The sequence below is a fragment of the Eleginops maclovinus genome, chromosome 7, assembly GCF_036324505.1.
Source record: "Eleginops maclovinus isolate JMC-PN-2008 ecotype Puerto Natales chromosome 7, JC_Emac_rtc_rv5, whole genome shotgun sequence".
NCBI classification, from domain to species: Eukaryota; Metazoa; Chordata; class Actinopteri; order Perciformes; family Eleginopidae; genus Eleginops; species Eleginops maclovinus.
The window spans coordinates 25,991,752-26,013,290 of record NC_086355.1 but is presented as its reverse complement, the minus strand read 5'-3'; the positions used below and the strand labels follow the sequence as shown (position 1 = coordinate 26,013,290).

The window sequence follows — 21,539 nt, the reverse complement described above, 5'->3', positions numbered from 1 at the left end:
TCATTCTTTATCAAATACTTTTTCTATCACACTCATTTGGAAAAAGCGTTTACACTTTGACATATTGTATAGAAATTGGTTCATATTCAACCCTCAGACCTTTGCTGCATGGTGCCTTGGTTCCACCTTTCCAGTCTATTTGTCTCTCTATAAAAAATGCATAGATCCCCGAAAAAGAGCAAAAACCTTTACACAGCCAATAAGCTATGACCAACAAGATATGACATATTCTGTCACACTCTCCAGCTCTCAAGTAAGCAAGATCTACCCACCTGTGGATTCAAGGTGTATGTTCAAGGTATATGAGTTATAGTGGAGGAGGCGACTGTTGAAGAGGTTGATGGTAAGTCTGTTGTCTTGGATGGACAGACAGACATGTTGAAGGACTTGTTGTGATGGAGTTTGAAAGGGTTTTTATAGTTGAAAGGAGACAGTCGTTGCTGCGTCCGATGTCCATGTGAAGAGGCGTTGGTCTTCATGGAAGTGCCGTGGTCAGTGCTGTTGCCATCAACTGCTGTTGTGGTCGAAAACTTCTGTGATGAAGGTCCGTCTGCTCATCAATATTTACTGGTTCTCTGTCTGGACTTGTTGGTGGAAGAAGCATTAACTTAATCCTGTCAGCCTTTCTTACAGCTATACTATTTAACTATATCAAAATATTCTTTAAGTAAGTACTCTCTGGCAATAAATTATAAACACAAAAGATAACATTTGAAAGTAGCCATCCAATGTATGGGCTTATAGCCTACTACACTGTAAATGCAAGGCCAGACCCTTACTAACGTGGGCTGTATAAGTTAATACAAGAATCTCTAGAAATACAAATAAAAACTCAATATAACTCTGTAACTTTGTAATTTGCCCTTTATAAGTGAATAATGCAATACCGTTATTTGCAACTAACCCATTATTTGGCCAATAATTCTCCGTGTTAGTGTGTTTGCAATATTGGTCTTAGAGATGTCTCTGCTGTCTGCACAATGATAATAAAGATAGGCTATAAATGTGCATTCATTACGGCCGAACACAGCGGTAAGGTCCTCTTTATGCATCCATGATTCACAGTCTGCCGCCGGGGTTTATAGGAAGCAGATCAGAAAGTGACACCACACACTTGCTGCCTCTCAGATGTTCAGATGTTAGTTAAACATGTTATTTGATGTGACAACAGTATGGAGGACAGTTTTTTATTCGGGGTGGAGGGATCGTAAATTCAAGATTCAAGGTTTTATTGTCATGTGCACAGTAGCTACAGTGTAGATATGAAAATGAAAAACAACATTATACATATAGGACTTACAAATAGTGAAAGAAATAAAAGATTAGAAACAAAATAGTGCAAGAGAATGTTGCAAGATGGAAAGTAAATAAAAAAGAAATAAAAATAGTGCAAGAAGAGTAAATGGAATATGATTTATGCAACAACAGGATATACAATTAAATATTGCACAGTAAAATGAAATGAAATACTTTTTATTAACGTGCATTTATAAATGGTAGCCTGCATTGCGTTGGTGGGAAATCAGCATTAGGAAGCATGGTGGATGAATGTGAAGTCTGACGCTGAGCTCTGCAGCTTTACATATTGTTACGTGTTAGGCTTTGTTAAGAACGTGCTCGTACTTTGTACTTACAGAACATGAATGTGTAGAGAACAGCGAGGGGAGAGGTTGCCCCACTGTGGCGCCGTACAGAACTCCAACGCACCGAAGTCTGGAGACGTCATCAGTCCGCGCCGCACAGGGGAAACGTGTGTAGGAGAGCGATCTTTGGTAAAGGAGAGGAGAGAAAAGTCTTCTCGAAAATCTGCGTGAACATGGCAACGCTTCAAGAGCCAGAGGTCCAGCTCGCACAACGACTAGCCTCAAACGAGAAGCCTATCCGGACCAAGGCTTTGAAGAAACTGAGGAAGTACATCACTGTCCGCTCTCACAGCGACACAGGTAAGCTAGCCTGTCCGCGGTAGCAGCTAGCTCTAACATAACCTGCTAGCAGGAGCTCAGATACTGCGACTATGGTTTTATTAACTTTGCTTAAAACGGGTAAACATGGTGACTTCACGAATGGTTAAAGCTTGCGGGTTGGTTTTGAACAAAGGGAAATGGTCTAACGGCGACTCGTGTGTGGTTGCTAGTGCACACGTGTGGAGGCTCGTGTGTGTAGCTAATGTTACCTTTTATTTCAATTACGTTGAACAATATTACAAAAACTAGATACTATAAGCCACATACACAATACACAAATCACATCCGTAATATAAATGAATAGAGTTGATAAAAGTGCATGGCGGAAAGTAAATTGTCCGTTAAACTATGTCTGAATTCAGTCCAATTTCTTCTTCTTCTTCTTCTTCTTCTTCTTCTTCTTCTTCTTCTTCTTCTTCTTCTTCTTCTTCTTCTTCTTCTTCTTCTTCTCCTCCTCCTCCTCCTCCTCCTCCTCCTCCTCGCATCTAGCTTTCCAGATTTCCACACACGCGGTGAAAATGTTTCATTAAAACACCCCTTTTTGTTTTGCGTCCATAGTTTCTTTGAATAAGCATACATGACAAAACTATGATTTGTATTAAGTGTCAATCTAAGGCCTCGCAGGACCAACCATGACCCCGGAACTTATATCAATAAATGAGGTGTTGCAGAGTCTCATCCTCCTCGGAAGCGTATTTTAGTTTTTGCTAAGCAACTCCACGGTGCTACAGCTCTGACCCCAGTCTGTCCAGAGTAATGAGCCACATCCCATCTCTCATGCTCTCTGAAAGGTGTTTATAATGTAACAGCTGCCCGCCACCTCACTGTACCATAGCCATATTAACCAGAACAGTTACCATATCCCTTCACCTGTTGCAATTATCAGATGGTAAAACAGCAGTGCACCAGGTTTTATGATTGATCCATTTATTGCTTGACTTGTATATAAAATGTTAAGAACTGTTCTTCTACGCGGTTACTTTTACATAGACACAGGACATGTTTTCTCACTGTCTCGTTGTCCTCTGCAGGTGAATTCTCAAGTGATGAGCTGCTCAAACTGTGGAAAGGTCTGTTCTACTGTCTGTGGATGCAGGACAAACCACTGCTGCAGGTATGTAAAATCATATAATATCGTAACAAAACACAGAGCTTAATTATGTCCCTCTTTCATAATGGGAGGAAAACAGCAGCCTGTATTAACATATATAGACCTATAATATATAATAATTCTGAGCTCAGAACACTATAAATTCAAACTTTCATTTCATGATGAGGGCGCAATGTGCAGAGTAATTTTATATATATGGATATTTGTGCATGTTACCATTTCCTGTGTAATATTTATTGGGTTTTTATATTCAGATATGAATTATAGAAACTAAATGCTCCGTGTGTGTCCTCACTGCGTGTTCACACACACATTAAGAATCCTTACCGGAGCTTCTGCTTTTTAAACCACAGAGTTCTGGACTCTCAAGGACTTGACATGTGTAAGATTTAATTTATCTTTCAAAGGTTCATTATCACAGTTTTATTTCATATTGTATATGAAGCACTATGTACCATGATGTTATAATACGTTTCTTTCTCAGCCTTTGAAACTGAAACCATTTTGGGAGAAAAAATAAATAATATAATCTTAATGTATCATACATGTACAACCTTTATGAAATGCATTTTCTAAAGTATGACATTTGTTAGAAATTGAATTTCTGCGCAGGCATTTTTGTGTCAAATAAATGCCAATTGATTAGGACATCCGATTGACACAACAATTTACCGATGTTCCCTAAACATGTCATTAAGCACTTGTTGCCTGTGGCAACAATAAACAATTGCTTCTTTCAGCACTACAGCCTGATACAACAACATAATACTACTGTTCAACTACTGACATCTGTATAAGTGTTTCTGCTCCACAATATTTTGTAAATCCACTATTTCTGTGGTGACTTCACAGCTACAATATTGTTGGATTGTGATGTTTTTGCTTGTAGACTTTAACACTTTGTATGCATTTAATGTATTCATTACAAAACCACAGATAGATTGTCGTTGGTTATTGTCGCTAAACCTCAAGCGTGCATTTAAAGTTATAAAGCGCGTATACAGTGGGGAGAACAAGCATTTGATACACTGCCGATTTAGCAGATTTTCCCACTTACAAAGCATGTAGAGGTCTGTAATTTTTATCATAGGCACTCTTCAACTGTGAGAGACGGAATCCAGAAAATCACATCGTATGATTTTTAAGTAATTAATTTGCATTTTATTGCAAGACATAAGTATCTGATACATCAGAAAAACAGAACTTAATATTTGGTACAGAAACCTTTGTTTGCAATTACAGAGAGCAGACGTTTCCTGTAGTTCTTGACCAGGTTCGCGCACACTGCAGCAGGGATTTTGGCCCGCTCCTCCATACAGATCTTCTCCAGATCCTTCTGGTTTCGGGGCTGTCGCTGGGCAATACGGACTTTCAGCTCCCTCCAAAGATTTTCTATTGGGTTCAGGTCTGGAGACTGGCTAGTCTCTCCATGCTTCACGGTTGGGATGGTGTTCTTGGCGTTGTACTCATCCTTGTTCTTCCTCCAAACACGGCGAGTGGAGTTTAGACCAACAAGCTCTATTTTTGTCTCATCAGACCACATGACCTTCTCCCATTCCTCCTCTGGATCATCCAGATGGTCATTGGCAAACTTCAGATGGGCCAGGACATGCGCTGGCTTGAGCAGGGGGACCTTGTGTTCGCTGCAGGATTTTAATCCGTGACGGCGTGGTGTGTTACTAAGGGTTTTCTTTGAGACTGTGGTCCCAGCTCTCTTCAGGTCATTGACCAGGTCCTGCCGTGTAGTTCTGGGCTGATCCCTCACCTTCCTCATGATCATTGATGCCCCGCGAGGTGAGATCTTGCATGGAGCCCCAGACCGAGGGAGATTGACCGTCATCTTGAACTTCTTCCATTTGCTAATAATTGCGCCAACAGTTGTTGCCTTCTCACAAAGCTGCTTGCCTATTGTCCTGTAGCCCATCCCAACCTTGTGCAGGTCTACAATGTTATCCCTGATGTCTTTACACAGCTCTCTGGTCTTGGCCATTGTGGAGAGGTTGGAGTCTGTTTGATTGAGTGTGTGGACAGGTCTCTTTTATACAGGTAACAAGTTCAAACAGGTGCAGTTAATACAAGTAATGAGTGGAGAGCAGGAGGGCTTCTTAAAGAAAAACTAACAGGTCTGTGAGAGCCGGAATTCTTACTGGTTGGTAGGTGATCAAATACTTATGTCATGCAATAAAATGCAGATTAATTATTTAAAAATCATACACTGAGATTTTCTGGATTTTTGTTTTAGATTCCGTCTCTCACAGTCCAAGTGTACCTATGATAAAAATTACAGACCTCTACATGCTTTGTGAGTGGGAAAACCTGGGAAATCGGCAGTGTATCAAATACTTGTTCTCCCCACTGTATGTGTTGTGTGTGTGTATGCGTAGTCTTTAACAACCCACACATTTCTGCCTTTTTATTCTGGTGAGTCAGATAACTTTAAACCACTTATGGAATATCTTAAACTTTGTAGAGCAGGGGTCTTCAACGTTTTTCAGGCCAGGGACCCCCAAACTGATGGAGAGTTGGAGCAGGGACCCCCTACTATTAATATGGCATACAATTGTGTTTTATATTAAACGGGGCCTAGTGCAGTGTGTAAACATAGATACTGTTATTGTACATTCAATACTAAGCTATTCAAATAATACACAGGTTAATATATTCATGTTTTTATTTTAAACAAGTGCAAGGTACAGTGTGGCCGTACCACTGCCATTTATGAACATATATCTTGCACACAACACAGGGCTATTAAAATAAATCACAATAAAAGTTTGAACTTTAAACAAGTGCAAGGTGCAGAGTGGCTGTGCCACTGTCATTTATAAACAAACACTGAGCTATGAGATTTTAACACTAAACATGCATGTAGATGGGACAATGAATCCTCAAACCATCTGTGGATGGCACACGTACTCTCACATCAGTGAGATGTCTGACCCTGATGAGCAGCACACAGCTGATCCAGCCTTGGACGGATGGAGGTTGTCAGGCAGAGGGTCATATCAGCCTCAGGCTGCAGCCTTGACCTGTATTTGTTTTTCAAGTAAGTCAGTGAGGAAAATCCACTTTCGCAAAGATAGGTTGTGGCAAAGGGCAAAAGGCTCATCATGGCTTTTCCTGCCAATTGCGGAAAGTCTTTCTGGCAAGAGATCCAGAACTGGGTGAGTGGTTTTGTGTCATATATGTGTCTGAACGTACTGTCAGTGGATAGTTCGATTAGCTGATCCTCCTCCGTCACTGTCAGGTGTGTGCCGTCTGCTGCGTTGTCTGTGAATGGAAACAGTATCCATGTCTTGTCCCTGCGCCAGGAGTCAGCCTCAGAAAAGTAGTGCCCAAATTGTCCCTCGAGCGCCTCCAAATGCGCAAGAATTGCGCGTGTAATGGGGGGCGAGAGCACAGCAGAATCTCCCAGCTCATCCACTGATGGAAACATGGAAAATATTTCCTCCCCGATGCGCTCCCTCCACCTTTTGATTTTTTTTAGAAAGCCTTCCATTTTTGTCATACAGTTGAATGGCATGGGTATTGCGGCCTTGCATTGAACTGTTCAGTTTGTTCAGCTCAGCGAAAACATCAGCAAGATAGGCAAGTTTGGTGACCCAAACATTGTCACTGAAAAGTGCAGCCAGCTCTGTGTGCTTTTGGAGAAGTAAAAACTCCCGAATAGACTTGCGCAATTCCAGCACACGTGACAACACTGTTCCACGTGAAAGCCACCGAACCTCGGAATGGTAGAGTAGCGCAGTGTGTTCTTCTCCCTCAGCAGCACAGAGATTCGAGAAGAGACGTGTTTGCAATGCGCTCTTCTTGACTAGGTTGACTACTTTCACTACCGAGTCCATGACATCTGCCAATTCAGCGCTCATATCTTTGGCAACAAGTGACTCCCTGTGTAGCATGCAGTGCGTCCAAATCACTTGCGGAGACACATCCCTTACAAGCGCGATTAGTCCACTTTTTAAACCAGCCATGGCTCTTGCACCGTCAGTGCACAGCGCAATACATTTTGTCCACGGAATGTCATTCTCTCTGAAAAAAACATCGATCACTTTGAAGATTTCAGAACTAGTTGTGCGTTGAGGGAGGCACTTACAAAACAAAAATTCCTCCTGCATTTCCTTATCATCGACAAAGCGCACAAACGCAAGAAGCTGGGCGTCCTTCGACACATCTGTTGACTCGTCTAATCTGTAACGCAAATGCATCTGCCAACCTCAGCTTCTCTATCAGTTGCATCCTCACATCAGATGCCATCTCGTCTATACGGCGAGCTATGGTTGTGTCCGACACTGGAATGGTTTTCAGTTTATTAATGTCAATATCATTTCCATACATGGTTTTACACATATCGGTTGCTGAAGGCAATATTAAATCCTCTGCAAGTGTGTATGGCTGTTTCTTCTGGGCAATCCGAAGAGCAATTTGATAAGAGCATTTCAAAGCTAGGTCCCCAACTTTGGCTGATTTTCTGATCAATGTCTGTTGACCTTGGAGGGATTTGAGGCTAGCTTGGAAGTATTCAACAGGTTTGTCTTTTAAGTGGCTGTGTGTTGTCTCCAAGTGACGCTGCAGCTTTGATGGCTTCATAGATTCATTTGAAAGAACAGTAGAGCAAATGACACACATTGGAAACTCAATGCCATCTGTCTCCTTAAAGGTAAACCCGAACTTCAGATAATGATCTGAATATTTTCGTGTCTTCTCCCTTTTGCGCTTACCCTTATTAGCTGCAACATCTGCAGGCGCAGCAGGTTCTGCCTCGTCACTTGCATGTTCACTGGTGGATGGTATCTCGCTTGTGCTTGTTGATTTTTTCGCTCGAGTTACAAAACGATCCATTTTATATGTATGGTCTTCTCAATAATGTCGCTGCGTGCATCCCTGTGTCTGGGTCTTCAGTAAACTGGGGCCTGAATAGGCTCTCGTCCAATCACGGGGAACCTAACAGAGCCAGCGCATAGACATAATATTATGTCTATGAACCAGCGTGTGTCACACGGCCTCGTGATTGGCACATCTGCCTCCATTTTTCCGTTCGCTATAATATTTTGGATTTGTGTTGTGCATTTAAAGACATTGCAATTTGTGGGAAAAAACGGTTTGTAAAAAAAATATATATATATATATAAAAAATTGTCTAATCAACCAAAGATTTCGCGACCCCCCTGCAGTACCTCCGCGGACCCCCTGGGGGTCGCGACCCCCCTGTTGAAGACCTCTGTTGTAGAGGCTTTGACGTATCTTTTTATAAAGTGGGTTGCCAGTCGGAAACCGGCTTGACAATAATAATCTGAAATATTATACAAATATGGTCAAGTCAAACCATACACAAACTGATGAATTCTGGATATATCTCTTCCGTCACATAAATGCTATACAAAATAATGCAAAAGCATTATGCATGTTTACATGAGAGGTTAAAATGACCCTCTTATCGTTTGTACTGGTACATTTCACTAAACAAAGATTACCTTAGACCGGCAGTTTTCTCATTTGGTCCGAAAGATTTAAATTTTAACGGACATGTTGACCGGCACGCATTTTTTCTAACGGAAATTATGCTTCACGGAGAGGACTCAAAGTCCAATACAAAAATATTTGAATGTGTTCGTCATAAATCCTAAAATGTGATAATGATCCAGTGGTCACCACCCCTCCTCCCTGAGTTGATGGTTCTGTTCATTCAGTCTCACTTTATTCCTTCAGGAGGAGCTGTCAACCCAGATCTCCGCCCTGATCCACAGCTTCCACCACATCGATGGACGTAAGTTTCCATGTCAGGTTTCATAATACCATGGGATGTAATATGAGAAAAGCCCAGCACTCTTTCCATCACACTAATGATGACGCTGTACCCTGCAGAGTTGTTGTACCTGGAGAGCTTCCTGCAGACGTTGAAGAGGGAGTGGACAGGAATCGACCGGCTGCGAATGGACAAGTTCTTCCAGGTTGGTGTGAGGAGATACTTCATGAATTTCACCTTCTTTTTTTATTCTTTTAAGTAGCTGACATGGTAGCATTTGTGTGTCCTGTTTTCATTTTTGTCACATTATCATCTCCAAACTGAGCGTATTGTAATTGCTCCATGAAGTGTTATTGCACATTAACACAGGTTCAACACCATTTCTACATAAACGGCAGCTTTGCCAGATATCTGATATGGCGTTGTAAAGAGTGTGGATGTGTTCATTTCTTCCTACAATAAATGATTTCTTTCCTCTTAACAGCTGGTTCGCTTCATGTTCAGACAAACCTTTCAGATGCTGAAGATGAAAAGCTGGGAGAGCAGGTAATGTTAAAAGTAACAGATTAACTGATTTTATTGTGATTAAAAATGATTAATTAGATATAAAATAACCAATTACCAATATATTTTGGAGGGATAAAACAAATAACCACGTGGTGTGTAATAAAGAAATACATGACAAACTGGTGAGAGATATCTGTTCTTTCGCTTTACTATAACATGATTTCTGTCTGATCATTTTCCCACATCTAGCTAAAGCATGATCAAAGCTACGCTAATTCCCCTCGGTTTAATGTGCTGTTTACCCTTTCACTGCCATTCAATCCATTGAGAACGTCTGCTCTGTATGGGGGAGGGAGTTGGGGGGTAAAATTGGTAATTGGGATATTTTTGCATTCTTTTTATTTGCAGATTAATTGTGAGTGTTGATGTGTTGAAGGTAACAGCCCCAGTTAGGAGAGCTCTAGTGTGTGTGTGTGTGTGTGTGTGTGTCCTCTGAATTTAATAATGGTGTGTGTCCGTGTCCTCAGTGCGGTCAGCAGGTTCCTGGAGCTGCTGACAGCACAGCTCCTGCAGAGCAGCAGCGGGGCCCCCAGCGGCCTGCAGTTCCACGTCCTGGACCTGTATATGAGCGAGCTGGCCACAGTGGGTGCAGCAGAGGTACGGCACACTGTTTCTTGGCTTGAGATGAATAACTACGATGGGGCTGACATGGAACAGAGTTAATTTGATAGATAGATAGAAGTACTTTATTGATCCCAATTTGGGAAATGTTTTTCGTTGCAGCAGCATATAAACAAGGCAATGTTATTACAATGAAATAGCATTTAAAAAGGAAAGTAAAAAAATATACATTTGGGACAAAAAGTGCCGAAAATATAAAGCAGGATATTATATGTACAATAAGTGTGGAATATGAAATAGAATGTATGGTTTGAGTCCTGTTATCACAGTGAAAAGTGGTTGGCCATTGCTGCTATTGTTTGTTTTTCAATGACCCCCCCTGATTACCCCATGCTGATCTTAAAGTATCAAAATGTCTGTTTGGTCCCTTAGTTTGGTCTGATAATGAACTGAGCTGCAGCTTTGAGTATTTATATTTCTTTTTGCAATGGGATGAGATTATTGGTCGACACATACTTGTTTTCAGACTGTATTCTTAATTGAATTCTTTGTTTGGTTTTATTTTCTTCCAAGAAGATCTTAAACCAGCTGCAGCACTTTGTTCTGAGGAACTACATGGATGTATGATGTATGTAATGGTCCTCTCGTGGTTCTTTTTTCACAGCTCACTGCTGATCAGAACTTGATTTTCATCGAGCCATTCTGCAAAACAGCAGCCAAAACCAAAGAGTGAGTCCACATCACCGTGTGTTGTGATACTGTCTTAATATAGAAACATGTGATCCCCGAGGATTCCAGAATAAGAAAGGCTCCTGTCATTGAGAACAGGGTTCTTGGGAAGTCAATCTGAGTTTCTCTGTACACTCGGTGCTGTGGGTTTGTTCACTGCCTTCCCTCCGCTCATCTTTCCTGTGTCCGTCTCCACAGCCGGGCTCTGTTCGGTGCCATCTGCAACAGCGTCCTCTGCACCATCATCGACCAGGCCCCGTTCGCTATCGACGATTTGATGAAGGAGGTGAAGGCAGCAGAGGCCTCGGACTCAGACTCGGGGCAGGCTTCAGAAGAGGACGACGGTGACGAGCAGCCAAGGGAGAGGAAGAGCAAAGCTGTCTGTGACATAGGAAGGAAGCAGACCAACGGTACGACTCACTGGATCAACTCCTGGCAGGTTTATTATATGTCCTGTTTCAGAAACTGCGTGTGTTTTGAAAAGTGATTTGTTGTTCTGCCCAGATGTTCTGTCATTTTCAGATTTAGGTTCTCAAAGTAACACATGGTTCTCAAATGACTAGCTCGTGTTTAGACAATTTAGCATTTAAATGATTACCTATTTGTTCTGAAATGATACTTTGAATAACATTTTCAGATACTGAAATTTGAAAGGTGCCTCGTTAAATTAGCAGCTGCTAAGCCTCAGAAGAATGCACGACTAACGGGGTACAGTAATGAACACTTCTAGTCTTTCTTTTTTCAGGCAATAAATCAAATGAAGATGATGATGATGATGATGATGATGAGCTTCTTCACATGGAGGAGGATTCGGACACAGAGGAGCCATGTGATGAAGACGTCGGGCCGGTGCTACAGGTGAAGGCTCGCTCTTTTAGTGGTGTTTTCCTTTTTAGAGGAAATCTGCTATTAAACATTTCTCTATTTGAATCCAATGCATGCCACTGGTTTCAAACTATACCATTCTCTCTCATACTCTCCATATTATAAATGTAATATTGTAAGTTGTTAAACTAAAGGAAGCTTTAGCAGCTGGAAAGGCTTGACCACTGTCTGTTATGTTTTAGATGAATCCGTCAACTTGTATTAGAGCAGTTTGAATCTGTGTGAGGAAATATTTATAGCCAACATGTTAAGTTTTCACTCATCAGTTTGGCCCAGACTGTGGACATCTGTAATGGTGGTGATTTAGTTTGTTTTCTGATGAGCACTGTGTGTGTTGTGCAGTTTGCCTATGCGGCCCTGGCAGACAGGCTGTTTGGGTTGGCCAGCCGCAACAGCACTCCCAGCAAGAACAGACAGAGGTTGTACAAGATCATCAGAGTGTGAGTAAAGTGTGTGTGTGTCCGTGTGTGGGTGCGTCCGTCCGTCCGTCCGTCCGTCCGTCCGTCCGTCTGTAATGATCAGAGCTTACAGTTCCCCTTTCTGTGATTTGTGGGATTGTTTTCACATTCTTATATTTGAATTATTTCTGTTTGCTTCATTGGCACTGCACTCACTGTTTGAGCTAAGTCAGAACGCTCAATACCACAAGACTAAAACAGATCTTTTCAGGGATTGCATACCAATCTATGTTCCTACTATGTCTTTGTCCTGCAACATGAAGGATCTCTGCTTAGACCCAAACTAATGATTACTCTTCTCTCCTGGTTTTCTGTTGAATGGCAGCCTGCGTGACCTGCATGAAGGTAGGAGCTGATGATCACACGTTCTTTCTTCTCACAGTTTGATATTCATGAAAGCACAATATTTGTTCCTGCTCCTGTCTCACTCTGTCTCACTGGCCTTCCTCTCAGGCAACTTCCCTCAGGATGAGTATCCAGAGGAGGTCTCCACAGATGAGGATGATGACATGTTTGGTACCAGGAAGAGAATGAAGAGAGGGCGAAGCCGTGTGGAGGATGACGAGGACGAGGATGAGGGGGTGCCAGCAGCCAAGAAAACTAAAGGTATCTCTATACCTATAACATGTCATCTTAATCGTCTCTTACATTGTCTTCCCTACTAATAAATAAGGCTCTTCATTTTCCTTTCAACATATACATAAATGAACTTGCTTTTCCTTAAGTAGAAAGTAAAATTAGAAATGTGTTATCATCAAAATATTCTTAAAGTAGCGACAGTAAAAGTACTCATTGTGCAGATCGACCCATGTCAGAATAATATATATATATATATATATAATATATATGTTTTAATTCTAATTATTTTTGCATTGTTTTCTTTAATGAAGCTTGCAGCTATTTTTAGGTTAACTTGTCCTAACTTATCAATTGTGAGTGATGCAAACTTCAGATTTAACTGAGAGAAATGTTTGTTAGAGGCAGGTAATTAAAGTCAAACTAATGTTAGTCTGTTTATAGAAATGTTTCCCCATTTCCAATCCCTCTTTTTAATGATTTCAATAGATTAAACTGATCTGTGTCTCTTAAGGAAAGAAAAAAGCGGCTTCCAAACTCGACTCACAAAGTAAGGAGGAGTCAGGGAAAGATGAAGAGGAGCCAGCTGACTTTAATGCAAATCATGAAAACAAAAAGAAGAAGAAGAACAGGAGGAGGAAGAAGAAGACAAATAAGGCGGGACCAGGAGGAGGTGGTGAAGGAGATGCAGACAGGCCTGAACCAACAGTGGTACCAGGAGAGGTGGCACAGACGCAGTGCAGAGGCGCTGTAGCAGTGACCGAGGCAGAGACTGTGCTCCTCTCTGAAGAAGACAAACAGCTTACCGTCCTAGCAGAGGACAGCTCCGAAGAGCTTGCACAGAAGAAAGAGGCGGAGACTTCTGATGTTAAAGCCGACGTGATGGAGGCTGAGGAGCAGCAGACTCCTGTTGGAACAGAGAGTTCTCCCGAAGGCCCTGCGACAGTCTCTGGGAAGAGGAAGAAGAGGAAAAGTCTGAAAGCGAAGTTACCAACCAATGATATCGCTGATGAATCCTGGGTCACCACAGAGGTCACACCAGTTGCTAGTGAGGAGTCTGCTGACACTGAGGGTAATGCTGTGAGCACAGAAGCAGATCTCCCCCAGGCTTCAGGGCAAGAGGGCCCGACCACTTCAGTCGAGAAGCCGACTGATTCTACTACCCCGATTAACAAGAAGAAGAGTAAGAAAAATAACCGCAAGGCTGATGAGGCGCCAGACGCTGAGACTCAGGCACATTTGGAGGTAGAGGAAAAACCCGCTGTAGTTCCATCAGTCTGTGAGGAAGCATCACCACATGCTGCCGTCCAGCCAATTAAAAAAAAGAAAAAGGCCAAGCAAGCGCACCCAGCTGCTGCAGATGAAAGCACTGTAAAACCACTGAAGAAGAAAAAGACTCAAAAGGAACCTCAGACTTCAGTGGATAAGGATGCAGCGGCTGGAACCCCTCAGGCTGAAGATGCTGAGTTTAAGATCACCATGGCAACACCAGCAAAGAAGAAGAAAAAGAAGTTGGCAGCAGCCGAGAAGGATGATGAAACCCATTTGCAGGTCGATGATGGTGTCAATGAGCTCCCAGCGGATGGAGCTGCAGCTGTCTCTTCCTCTGGGAAAGGAGTGAAGAAGAAGAGGAAGATCCCTGTGACGTTTGAGTACGAGGCTGATGAGCTGGAGGCTGCATCCACCAATGGCCTGGCAGAGGAACCAACTGTTGCCAAGAAGCCCAAAGCAGGCAGTGTGAGTGTTAGATTCTATTTTGTATTATTTTTCTTTTCTTTTTTGTCTTATGTCCTTTTATAATATATTGCATTGTGGGAGGAGTTCGGGACCTTATATTTTCATTGCCATAACTACACTGTAGCTGCTGTGCCTGTGACAATAACATCCTTGAACCTTAAGAGATTACACTGACATCCAGAGGTGACTTCTGAACTTCTCTTCTGTTTCAGGGTTTTACTAAGCCATCTATAGCAAAAAAGTCACAGAAGAAGGCGAAGACTTCCTCAGGCTCTGCGTCTGACCTAATCACCTTCCAGATGAATGCTGCAGCCCCCCCGGCTCTGTTCTGCAGCAGGCCGCTGTCCGGCAAGAAGGTAAAGATCAACAGAAGAACTGAGCGCATCACAACGCTTTGAGGCGTCACATTGGCAACTATGTGCAACAAAATTGCAAACAGAAATGACTGAGAATGAGTGACAAGTAAAATGATTTATGGGTGAACCATTCTCTTTTGAGCTTGCATTATAAAAAGGGGGGGGGGCTGGTTTGCATCAAACTGTATAAGGCTACACCAGCAGGTGGTCCCTTACCCCTGGACTTTAGATGGAGAGAAACAGATGGTGGAGGTCACAGATGGAGATCAGGCCAACCATCATTCCTTTTGTTCAGCTGTTGTCTATTAACTGCTGGTTCCTAAACTCCAGTCCAAAGTCTATTCTAATTGGTTAATACAGCCTAATGATATATTTTACAAAGCTAGGAGCCTGACACGCTGACCCCTGTATCTCACCGCTAGCTAGTGTGTGGCAGTGTTCTGTGAAATCCACAGAATAACCGTGGCTGGAGGAGAGAAAATATAGCCTTGTTCACAGACAATATTTTAACGTACCTTGGGCGCCCCAACACTTCCATCCCATGTTTATTAACAACCTCAACAGAGTCTGGATCTTTATTCGGCTACTGAACGAACACCCACACATCTCAAATATTGTCGTTTAATTATACCCGGCCAATCCATCAGAAGTGTTTAAAGTTAAATGGGACGCTGTAATGATCAGGTACCTGGGAGTGAATATCCCCAAAAGCATTGACAAAATTGTATCGCTGAATTATGCCCCCTCTGGAAATCTGATCTGTCCCAAGACCCTCCAACCACATAAAGCGAGAGGGGGTCTCTGCCTTCCCAATTTAAATAATTATAACAAAGCAGCCCAGATAAATCTCTGGTCGATATATGCAACCTGTCCTAAGTAGCACGATGGAAGAAGATGGGATTCCAGTGATGTCCCACTGCAGGCGGTTCTTTAAAAAACACGAGTGGGAGTCAAATCCTAAACCGTGGACGACGACATAACTCAACATTTGGTAGTAGTAGTAAGAGATTATGGGAATAGGGAACCATTCCATTTGTTAAAATAGATTGCTTATGACTATGATTTTATACCCAATAGGACGGATGCCGGATTTAAAAAATGGGCAGAGAATGGGCTGATTAAATGTAATGTCTTCGTTGATGGAGTAGTCAGACATTTCCTAGATTTAAAAGCTCAGTATAGTCTTACGGATCGAGACTTCCACATCACATGGGAAAATCAATATGAAAGACTTTGACAAGACAAACTCTTTTAAAGGGATTTAAATCAGCTCCAGGTCTCAAAAACATAAAGTTATATAATGGACTGAAATAGTTAGTTCTAGAAGACACAATATACGTAAAGGAAATATGGGAAAAGCTGGTAAAGCAACAATGGAGACTTACCTCAGTCCTAACCTGGAGGGAATTTGGATGGATAAACGGAATAGGATTTATTTTAAGACACCTGCTCAACAGGTTGTCATAAACAGAATCACTTGATGCTACAGGGCATGTGGTGAGAGGAAGGCACGCCTGGAAACAGGTCAGGTCCTTTATGGAAAAGATGCTTAAAGGAATGATTCAACTGAGACACTATACCTGGGCCTGAGACCAGACATCGTCAAGGGATTTGCAAACGAATGCATGTTCTATATCTTAGTATAGCAAGTAAAAAAGCCCTGACTGCGAAATGTCTGTCAGCAGATGCACCTGAGGACTGTTGTGATGTTATGATATTTATGTCATGGAAAAACGGCAGTTATTGTGAGATGTAACCATTTTTTTTGTATATTTTGAATAGTTGAAAACATGCGTGCTAAATGCTGTTCATGACCTGTGTTCCTGATAAACATTTGAATAACAAAAAAAAAAACGTGTAGAATCTAGAAAGAGCTAAAGAGACAGAATAACTAGTCCTGGGGAGGAGAGAGGATCCACTGCAGGGTAGCAGCATGATCTGCAGAGATCAGTCCTTCCTCTATATTCATCAGACTCCCTCAACTCTCAAAACCATCTGAAATATCAAGAGCTCCTATAAAAATGTTCCCTTTTATTAATTGATGCTGCTGTGCTGCTCTGTGGTGGAACCATGCGTGACTTATCTCCTATGTTTTTATTCTACAGAAGATCCAAACTCCCCCGTCAGAATCAAAGAAGGTGACCTTCGGCCTCAAGAACAACAAGACAGCTGGTAAGACATCGGATGCAATTAGATTATTAAAGTGTAAATGCTAAGGCTGTCATCAAAGTAACGTTTGATCACAACCGTCATCAAGACACATGTCAGGGAGTTTACACACATAGTAAGGTCACAAAGAAGAGACTAGAGACACATGATGCGGATTCTTAAGGCTGTGTGTCCACCAAGGCGTTTAAACGCCGGCGTTATTCTGAAAGCGCCGGCGTTATTCTGAAAGCGCCGGCGTTTTGGTTGCTATGATACGGAATATTCGCGGCTCTGATTTCGCCGTCAGGTTTGTGGTGCACTTTTGCTCAGAATTTGCGGATATTATATATATTATTGCTATACTCATTACTATTATTATATATTGTATCTATATCTGCATCTATATCTATCTATAGAAATAGAGAGAGATAAATATATATATTTATATCGCAGATTTTGTCGCGGAAATGTCGAGACAGGGAAGAGTACGTGTCCCGCCCCTCCTCAACTGTGATTGGACAGCGGGGTAGAAAGTGACATTGACGACTGTAGCGTTTTTTCCCCAAAGTTGAACATTTTTCAACTCGTGAAGCGCGGCACCCTGTCGTTTTTTTCAGCTCGCCGACCTAAAAAAACGCCCACGGGAAAGCGCCTCTGCGTTTTTGTAGCGCTCAGCGCCCGTCAACTGCCTGCGTTTCTTGGAACGCCGCGCTCCCATTGAGAAACCATTGAAAAAAAACGCCGGCCGTGGAAAAAACGCCTTGGTGGACACACAACCTAAGGGTTACCTGTGATACTCTCGACTAAAGGCATTTTATTGTGGTCCCTTTTGGGCTCTTTTTTTCAACCGAGAGGTACATCAGTTAATTGAAAAAATATGTTTTGGGGATGAATTGGTAATTTACAAAATCTTCATTTGTAACCCTTGTACCAATTTAAAAACCTAAACAAGAATAGTATCTGTGAAGTGATTATGCAGCAGAGGTGGGACCAAGTCATTGTTTTGCAAGTCACAAGTTAGTCTCAAATCTTTGCTTTCATGTCAAGACAAGCAAGTCTCAAGTCAAGTCCCAAGTCTTACCGTTTGAGTTTCAAGTCCTTTCGAGTCCTTTTAACAACGGAGAAATAATATTTACACAAATCATGTATGCTTTTAAGATCTGTATATATTTATCAAACCAACAACATTGTTCAAACACATTTGAAATAAACAAAGGCAAATGTAATTTCCACAGAAAGTGCTGACATTGTATTTCCATTGCTTATTGCACTATAACGAAAAGATCCTCATTTTTGCAAAACACTCTTCACCTTAAAACTTCAATCTAGCCTTGAACTAAAAAACATGTCTTCACCCTCAAACAGGTATTTGGAGGATCACAAAAACAGTTGAATGTAACTTTTCCAAATGTGTTACCACTTTATAAAAAACATTTTCAGTCTTTCTAACTCATTTCAAAACCTAGTGGAACCTTAACCTTTTCAAACATGTCACCACTTTATACAAGATATCCTCACTCCCAAAAAAGTGTGTGTGTGTGTGTGTGTGTGTGGAAGGGGACTAGATGTAAAGTGTCATGAACATGACAATGAACAGAGTTGTGCTTTTCTATGTCAGGGCCCTATGCTGCATTGCATTTGCAAAAGATCAAATTGGCCAAAAGTCTGTCAGTCATTTGTGCACGATGGGGACGCAGTATGATGCCAACATGGCTGAAAACTCGCTCCACTGGAGCACTAGAGGCAGGCACTGCCAAGACTCTGGTGGCCACTCGGAAGAGTGAAGGAAGAGACTTCATGTTCAGTGCCCAGAACAAAAGGGCGCTCTGTCCTTCGGCTGTGTCTAGGTAGTGACTTACCACTCGGTGATTTGCTCATCCTTGAAAACGAATGTTTAGGGTTGTTTTAAGGACAATGTTATGAATGCCTGTAGCCAACCATTCTGAAGCAGGGGGTGATTCCAAATTAGCCAAAAGCTGGAGACTCGGCCAATCGTCAACATTTCTATTTCATCCAAGACGACCCAGAAAGGGGGCTCAAAGTGCAAAATAGTGAACTTATCCATTGATGAACCCACAGGAGATACCGTTTAGCGTGTTCGTAAGCCAAGGTGACGTTTACAGTCTCATTGATATGTAGCTAGCTAGCAATTAGCCGATAAGCTAGTGCTGGCTTTCATTCAAAACTTACCGTTCTTTGTGCAACTTCAAATGTCGAACGAAGTTTGAAGTTGTCGTTTCTCCGTCTGTTGTCTTCGTCCCGCATGTTTTACAGACTGCAGCTCTTTTTTTGTTGACCACCTCAAAGTTTTTAAATCCAAACGAAACTACCCGTGGTATCATTGCTGCCTACTTGGCGCCTTATAGTTTGTTCCGCCTCATTGGTTGTCCAGTACTTTGATTGGTTGGATGCTGTCAGATCAAAAACAACTTGGATCTAATTTGATTGGATGTCATGCCACACACACGTTACGCACACAGACACACACAGGTGCAAAGAGAGATAGCGCAGTCCATGTCAACATACTTTTTAATCTTTGAGTTTTTGAAAGTAGCAAGTCTTTTCGAGTCAAAAGGGGGCAAGTCCAAATGCGACTCACTGATGTTAAAGTCAAAGTGCAAGTCTTTTTAGATGTTGTCAAGTCTAAAGTCATCAAATTCATGACTCGAGTCTGACTTGAGTCCAAGTCATGTGACTCGAGTCCACAACTCTGTTATGCAGCTCATTAAGTAACCATAGTAACACGTATGGATGTCAGCATTGAGAGGGATTAGATAAAAGAGCCTCCACACAGCAAACAACCTGCTGGTAATATCCATAGAATGTCTTATCATGCTGTTAGTCTGACAGGACTCATTATCTGCTCTCTACACCAGAGAAGAGGAATGCATACAGCTGCTGATGTGTACCAGGACTAACTGTCCATCTGTGTTTTTTCTCCATTAAAAGGGATGCTAAAGACTTGATCTGTCCAATAAATGAGCCACCTATTATTTTACATGACAAAAATCCATTGAATTATTTTTCTTAGTATACAAAGACACTTTACATTTACAGGTTAAAAAAATGTATAAAACACACACATTAATTACAATGTCAGTGTGAATATGTACTGAACAAGATTTAAAGGCTTGTTCTGCTGCAGCAGTCTGCCTGAGAACATCCCATCAGGAGAAAGAACTCATCTTAATGGTGGAGCACATTTAGTAGCTGTTTTGAGAAAAAGATCTCCAGCAGCAGTTTTCTCAGTTGGCATTGTATGTTCAAGAATGTCTTTGACCTTAGGGCTGTTCTAAGTTCAGCAGAGCCAGGCTTTCTTTGACTTCGCTGGCTGGACAAAACTAAAACTCCTGATCAGCGATAACGGGTACCATGGAGGTGCTTATCGGCTGTCTTTCTGATCCCGGGCTTTCAGCCTCAGAATCTGTGTGCCTTCCCATAAAGAGGGGCGTTTGTAATGTCATTTCACTTATTAGCTAACTAACCCACTAGTCCTGCTTCGTAGTACACTCCTCTGTAAAAAGCACATCAAACAGTGTTCCAGCTCGTGGTTCTGAAAGATAAACGACAATGTCTTTGTCAGTACATGTTTTCCCGTTGTTGTTGTTGTTGTTGTTGTTGTAGTAACAGTGTTGTTTGTTTCCTGTGTCCTTGTGCAGAGTTCAGGAAAACGGACCGCAGCCTGCTGCTGAGTCCAGATGGGTCATCACGAGTGCCCTTCGACCCAAAGCAGAAACCCAAGTTTGGGGTCCTAAAGTCTCCGCCCACACCACTCTCTGCCAGAAAGACCCCGAAGGCCAACAAGAAGAGCGGCCTCAATACTCCAAAGGAGACTCCTAAACGCCGGCCCTCAGCAGCAGACTTCTTCTAACCCCCCCTCACTGACAGACTGTAGATACAGACCCACTGTTCTCTGTGAACCCAACAGACTGACTTCCCTTTTGATATATATATATATATATATATATATCTATATAGAAGTATTTCTATGTTTCGCTATCAGTGTTGCTTTTGCCTCTTTAAGGGACTCAAAGTTTTAATAAATTTTCAATTCATGCCTTCATCATGTGTTTGCAGTTTTATCATTGATTAAACTTAAAGGAATTGTATTTTATACAGAAAATAACAACAAAAGGATAAATGAACACATGCACTGCATTTAAAGTAGTACAATTGTAGGACTTTTAATGCGAGACAAATATCTGAAGTATACTTCTATTTACTTTGACTTTAGTCCAGGAGTACTCAACAAAAATTCAACGAGGTCCAGTTAGAGAAAATGTCCTCAAGCAAAGGTCCGGAACATCAAAATGTCTAACTGGCGTTACGAATGAGTGTGATATACATTAGCTGTGACCTAGTAGCTGTATCAACGTCTGCATGGAATCAACAACTGACTGTCTCATCAAACAAACAAAGTACAATTCAAAAATAATATGTATTGTCCCTTGAACTATACAGATATACAGTTTAATACTGTAGATCAGTGGTCCCCAAACTCTGGGCCGGATACGGCCCGCCTCCACATTTGACCCGGCCCCCTGAACAATAGCCTACCAGAGACGCATTATGATTTTTTTTTCAGTCTGGCCACGCGAATCCTAGACTAGCCCCTGTCAAATAGAACGGAATAATGGCGAAAAGGTTAGGTAAGAGAAAAAATGATTCAGAATGCAGGGTATTTAACCTGCAGTGGTCAAA

At 41.9% G+C, this 21,539-nt stretch overlaps 1 protein-coding gene across 1 annotated transcript; it reads left to right on the top strand.

Annotated features, from left to right (window-relative positions):
• The first annotated feature begins 1,668 nt into the window (after positions 1 to 1,668).
• rrp1 (ribosomal RNA processing 1) lies at positions 1,669 to 20,901 on the top strand. The gene is made up of 16 exons (XM_063888590.1): positions 1,669 to 1,943; positions 2,996 to 3,078; positions 8,785 to 8,842; positions 8,941 to 9,026; positions 9,306 to 9,367; positions 9,856 to 9,985; positions 10,614 to 10,678; positions 10,877 to 11,088; positions 11,424 to 11,536; positions 11,906 to 12,003; positions 12,347 to 12,366; positions 12,475 to 12,627; positions 13,112 to 14,334; positions 14,547 to 14,690; positions 16,796 to 16,862; positions 20,498 to 20,901. Exons 1-16 carry the CDS (start codon positions 1,817 to 1,819, stop codon positions 20,707 to 20,709), a joined length of 2,853 nt encoding a protein of 950 aa, XP_063744660.1. The 5' UTR covers positions 1,669 to 1,816; the 3' UTR covers positions 20,710 to 20,901.
• The last annotated feature ends 638 nt before the right edge of the window (positions 20,902 to 21,539 follow it).

Coding starts and splice junctions, on each gene's coding strand:
- rrp1 (XM_063888590.1), top strand. CDS start 1,817: ATGGCAACGCTTCAAGAGCCAGAGGTCCAGCTCGCACAACGACTAGCC. Junction 12,367..12,474: donor CCTGCGTGACCTGCATGAAG/GTAGGAGCTGAT, acceptor CCTTCCTCTCAG/GCAACTTCCCTCAGGATGAG. Junction 12,628..13,111: donor AGCAGCCAAGAAAACTAAAG/GTATCTCTATAC, acceptor GTGTCTCTTAAG/GAAAGAAAAAAGCGGCTTCC.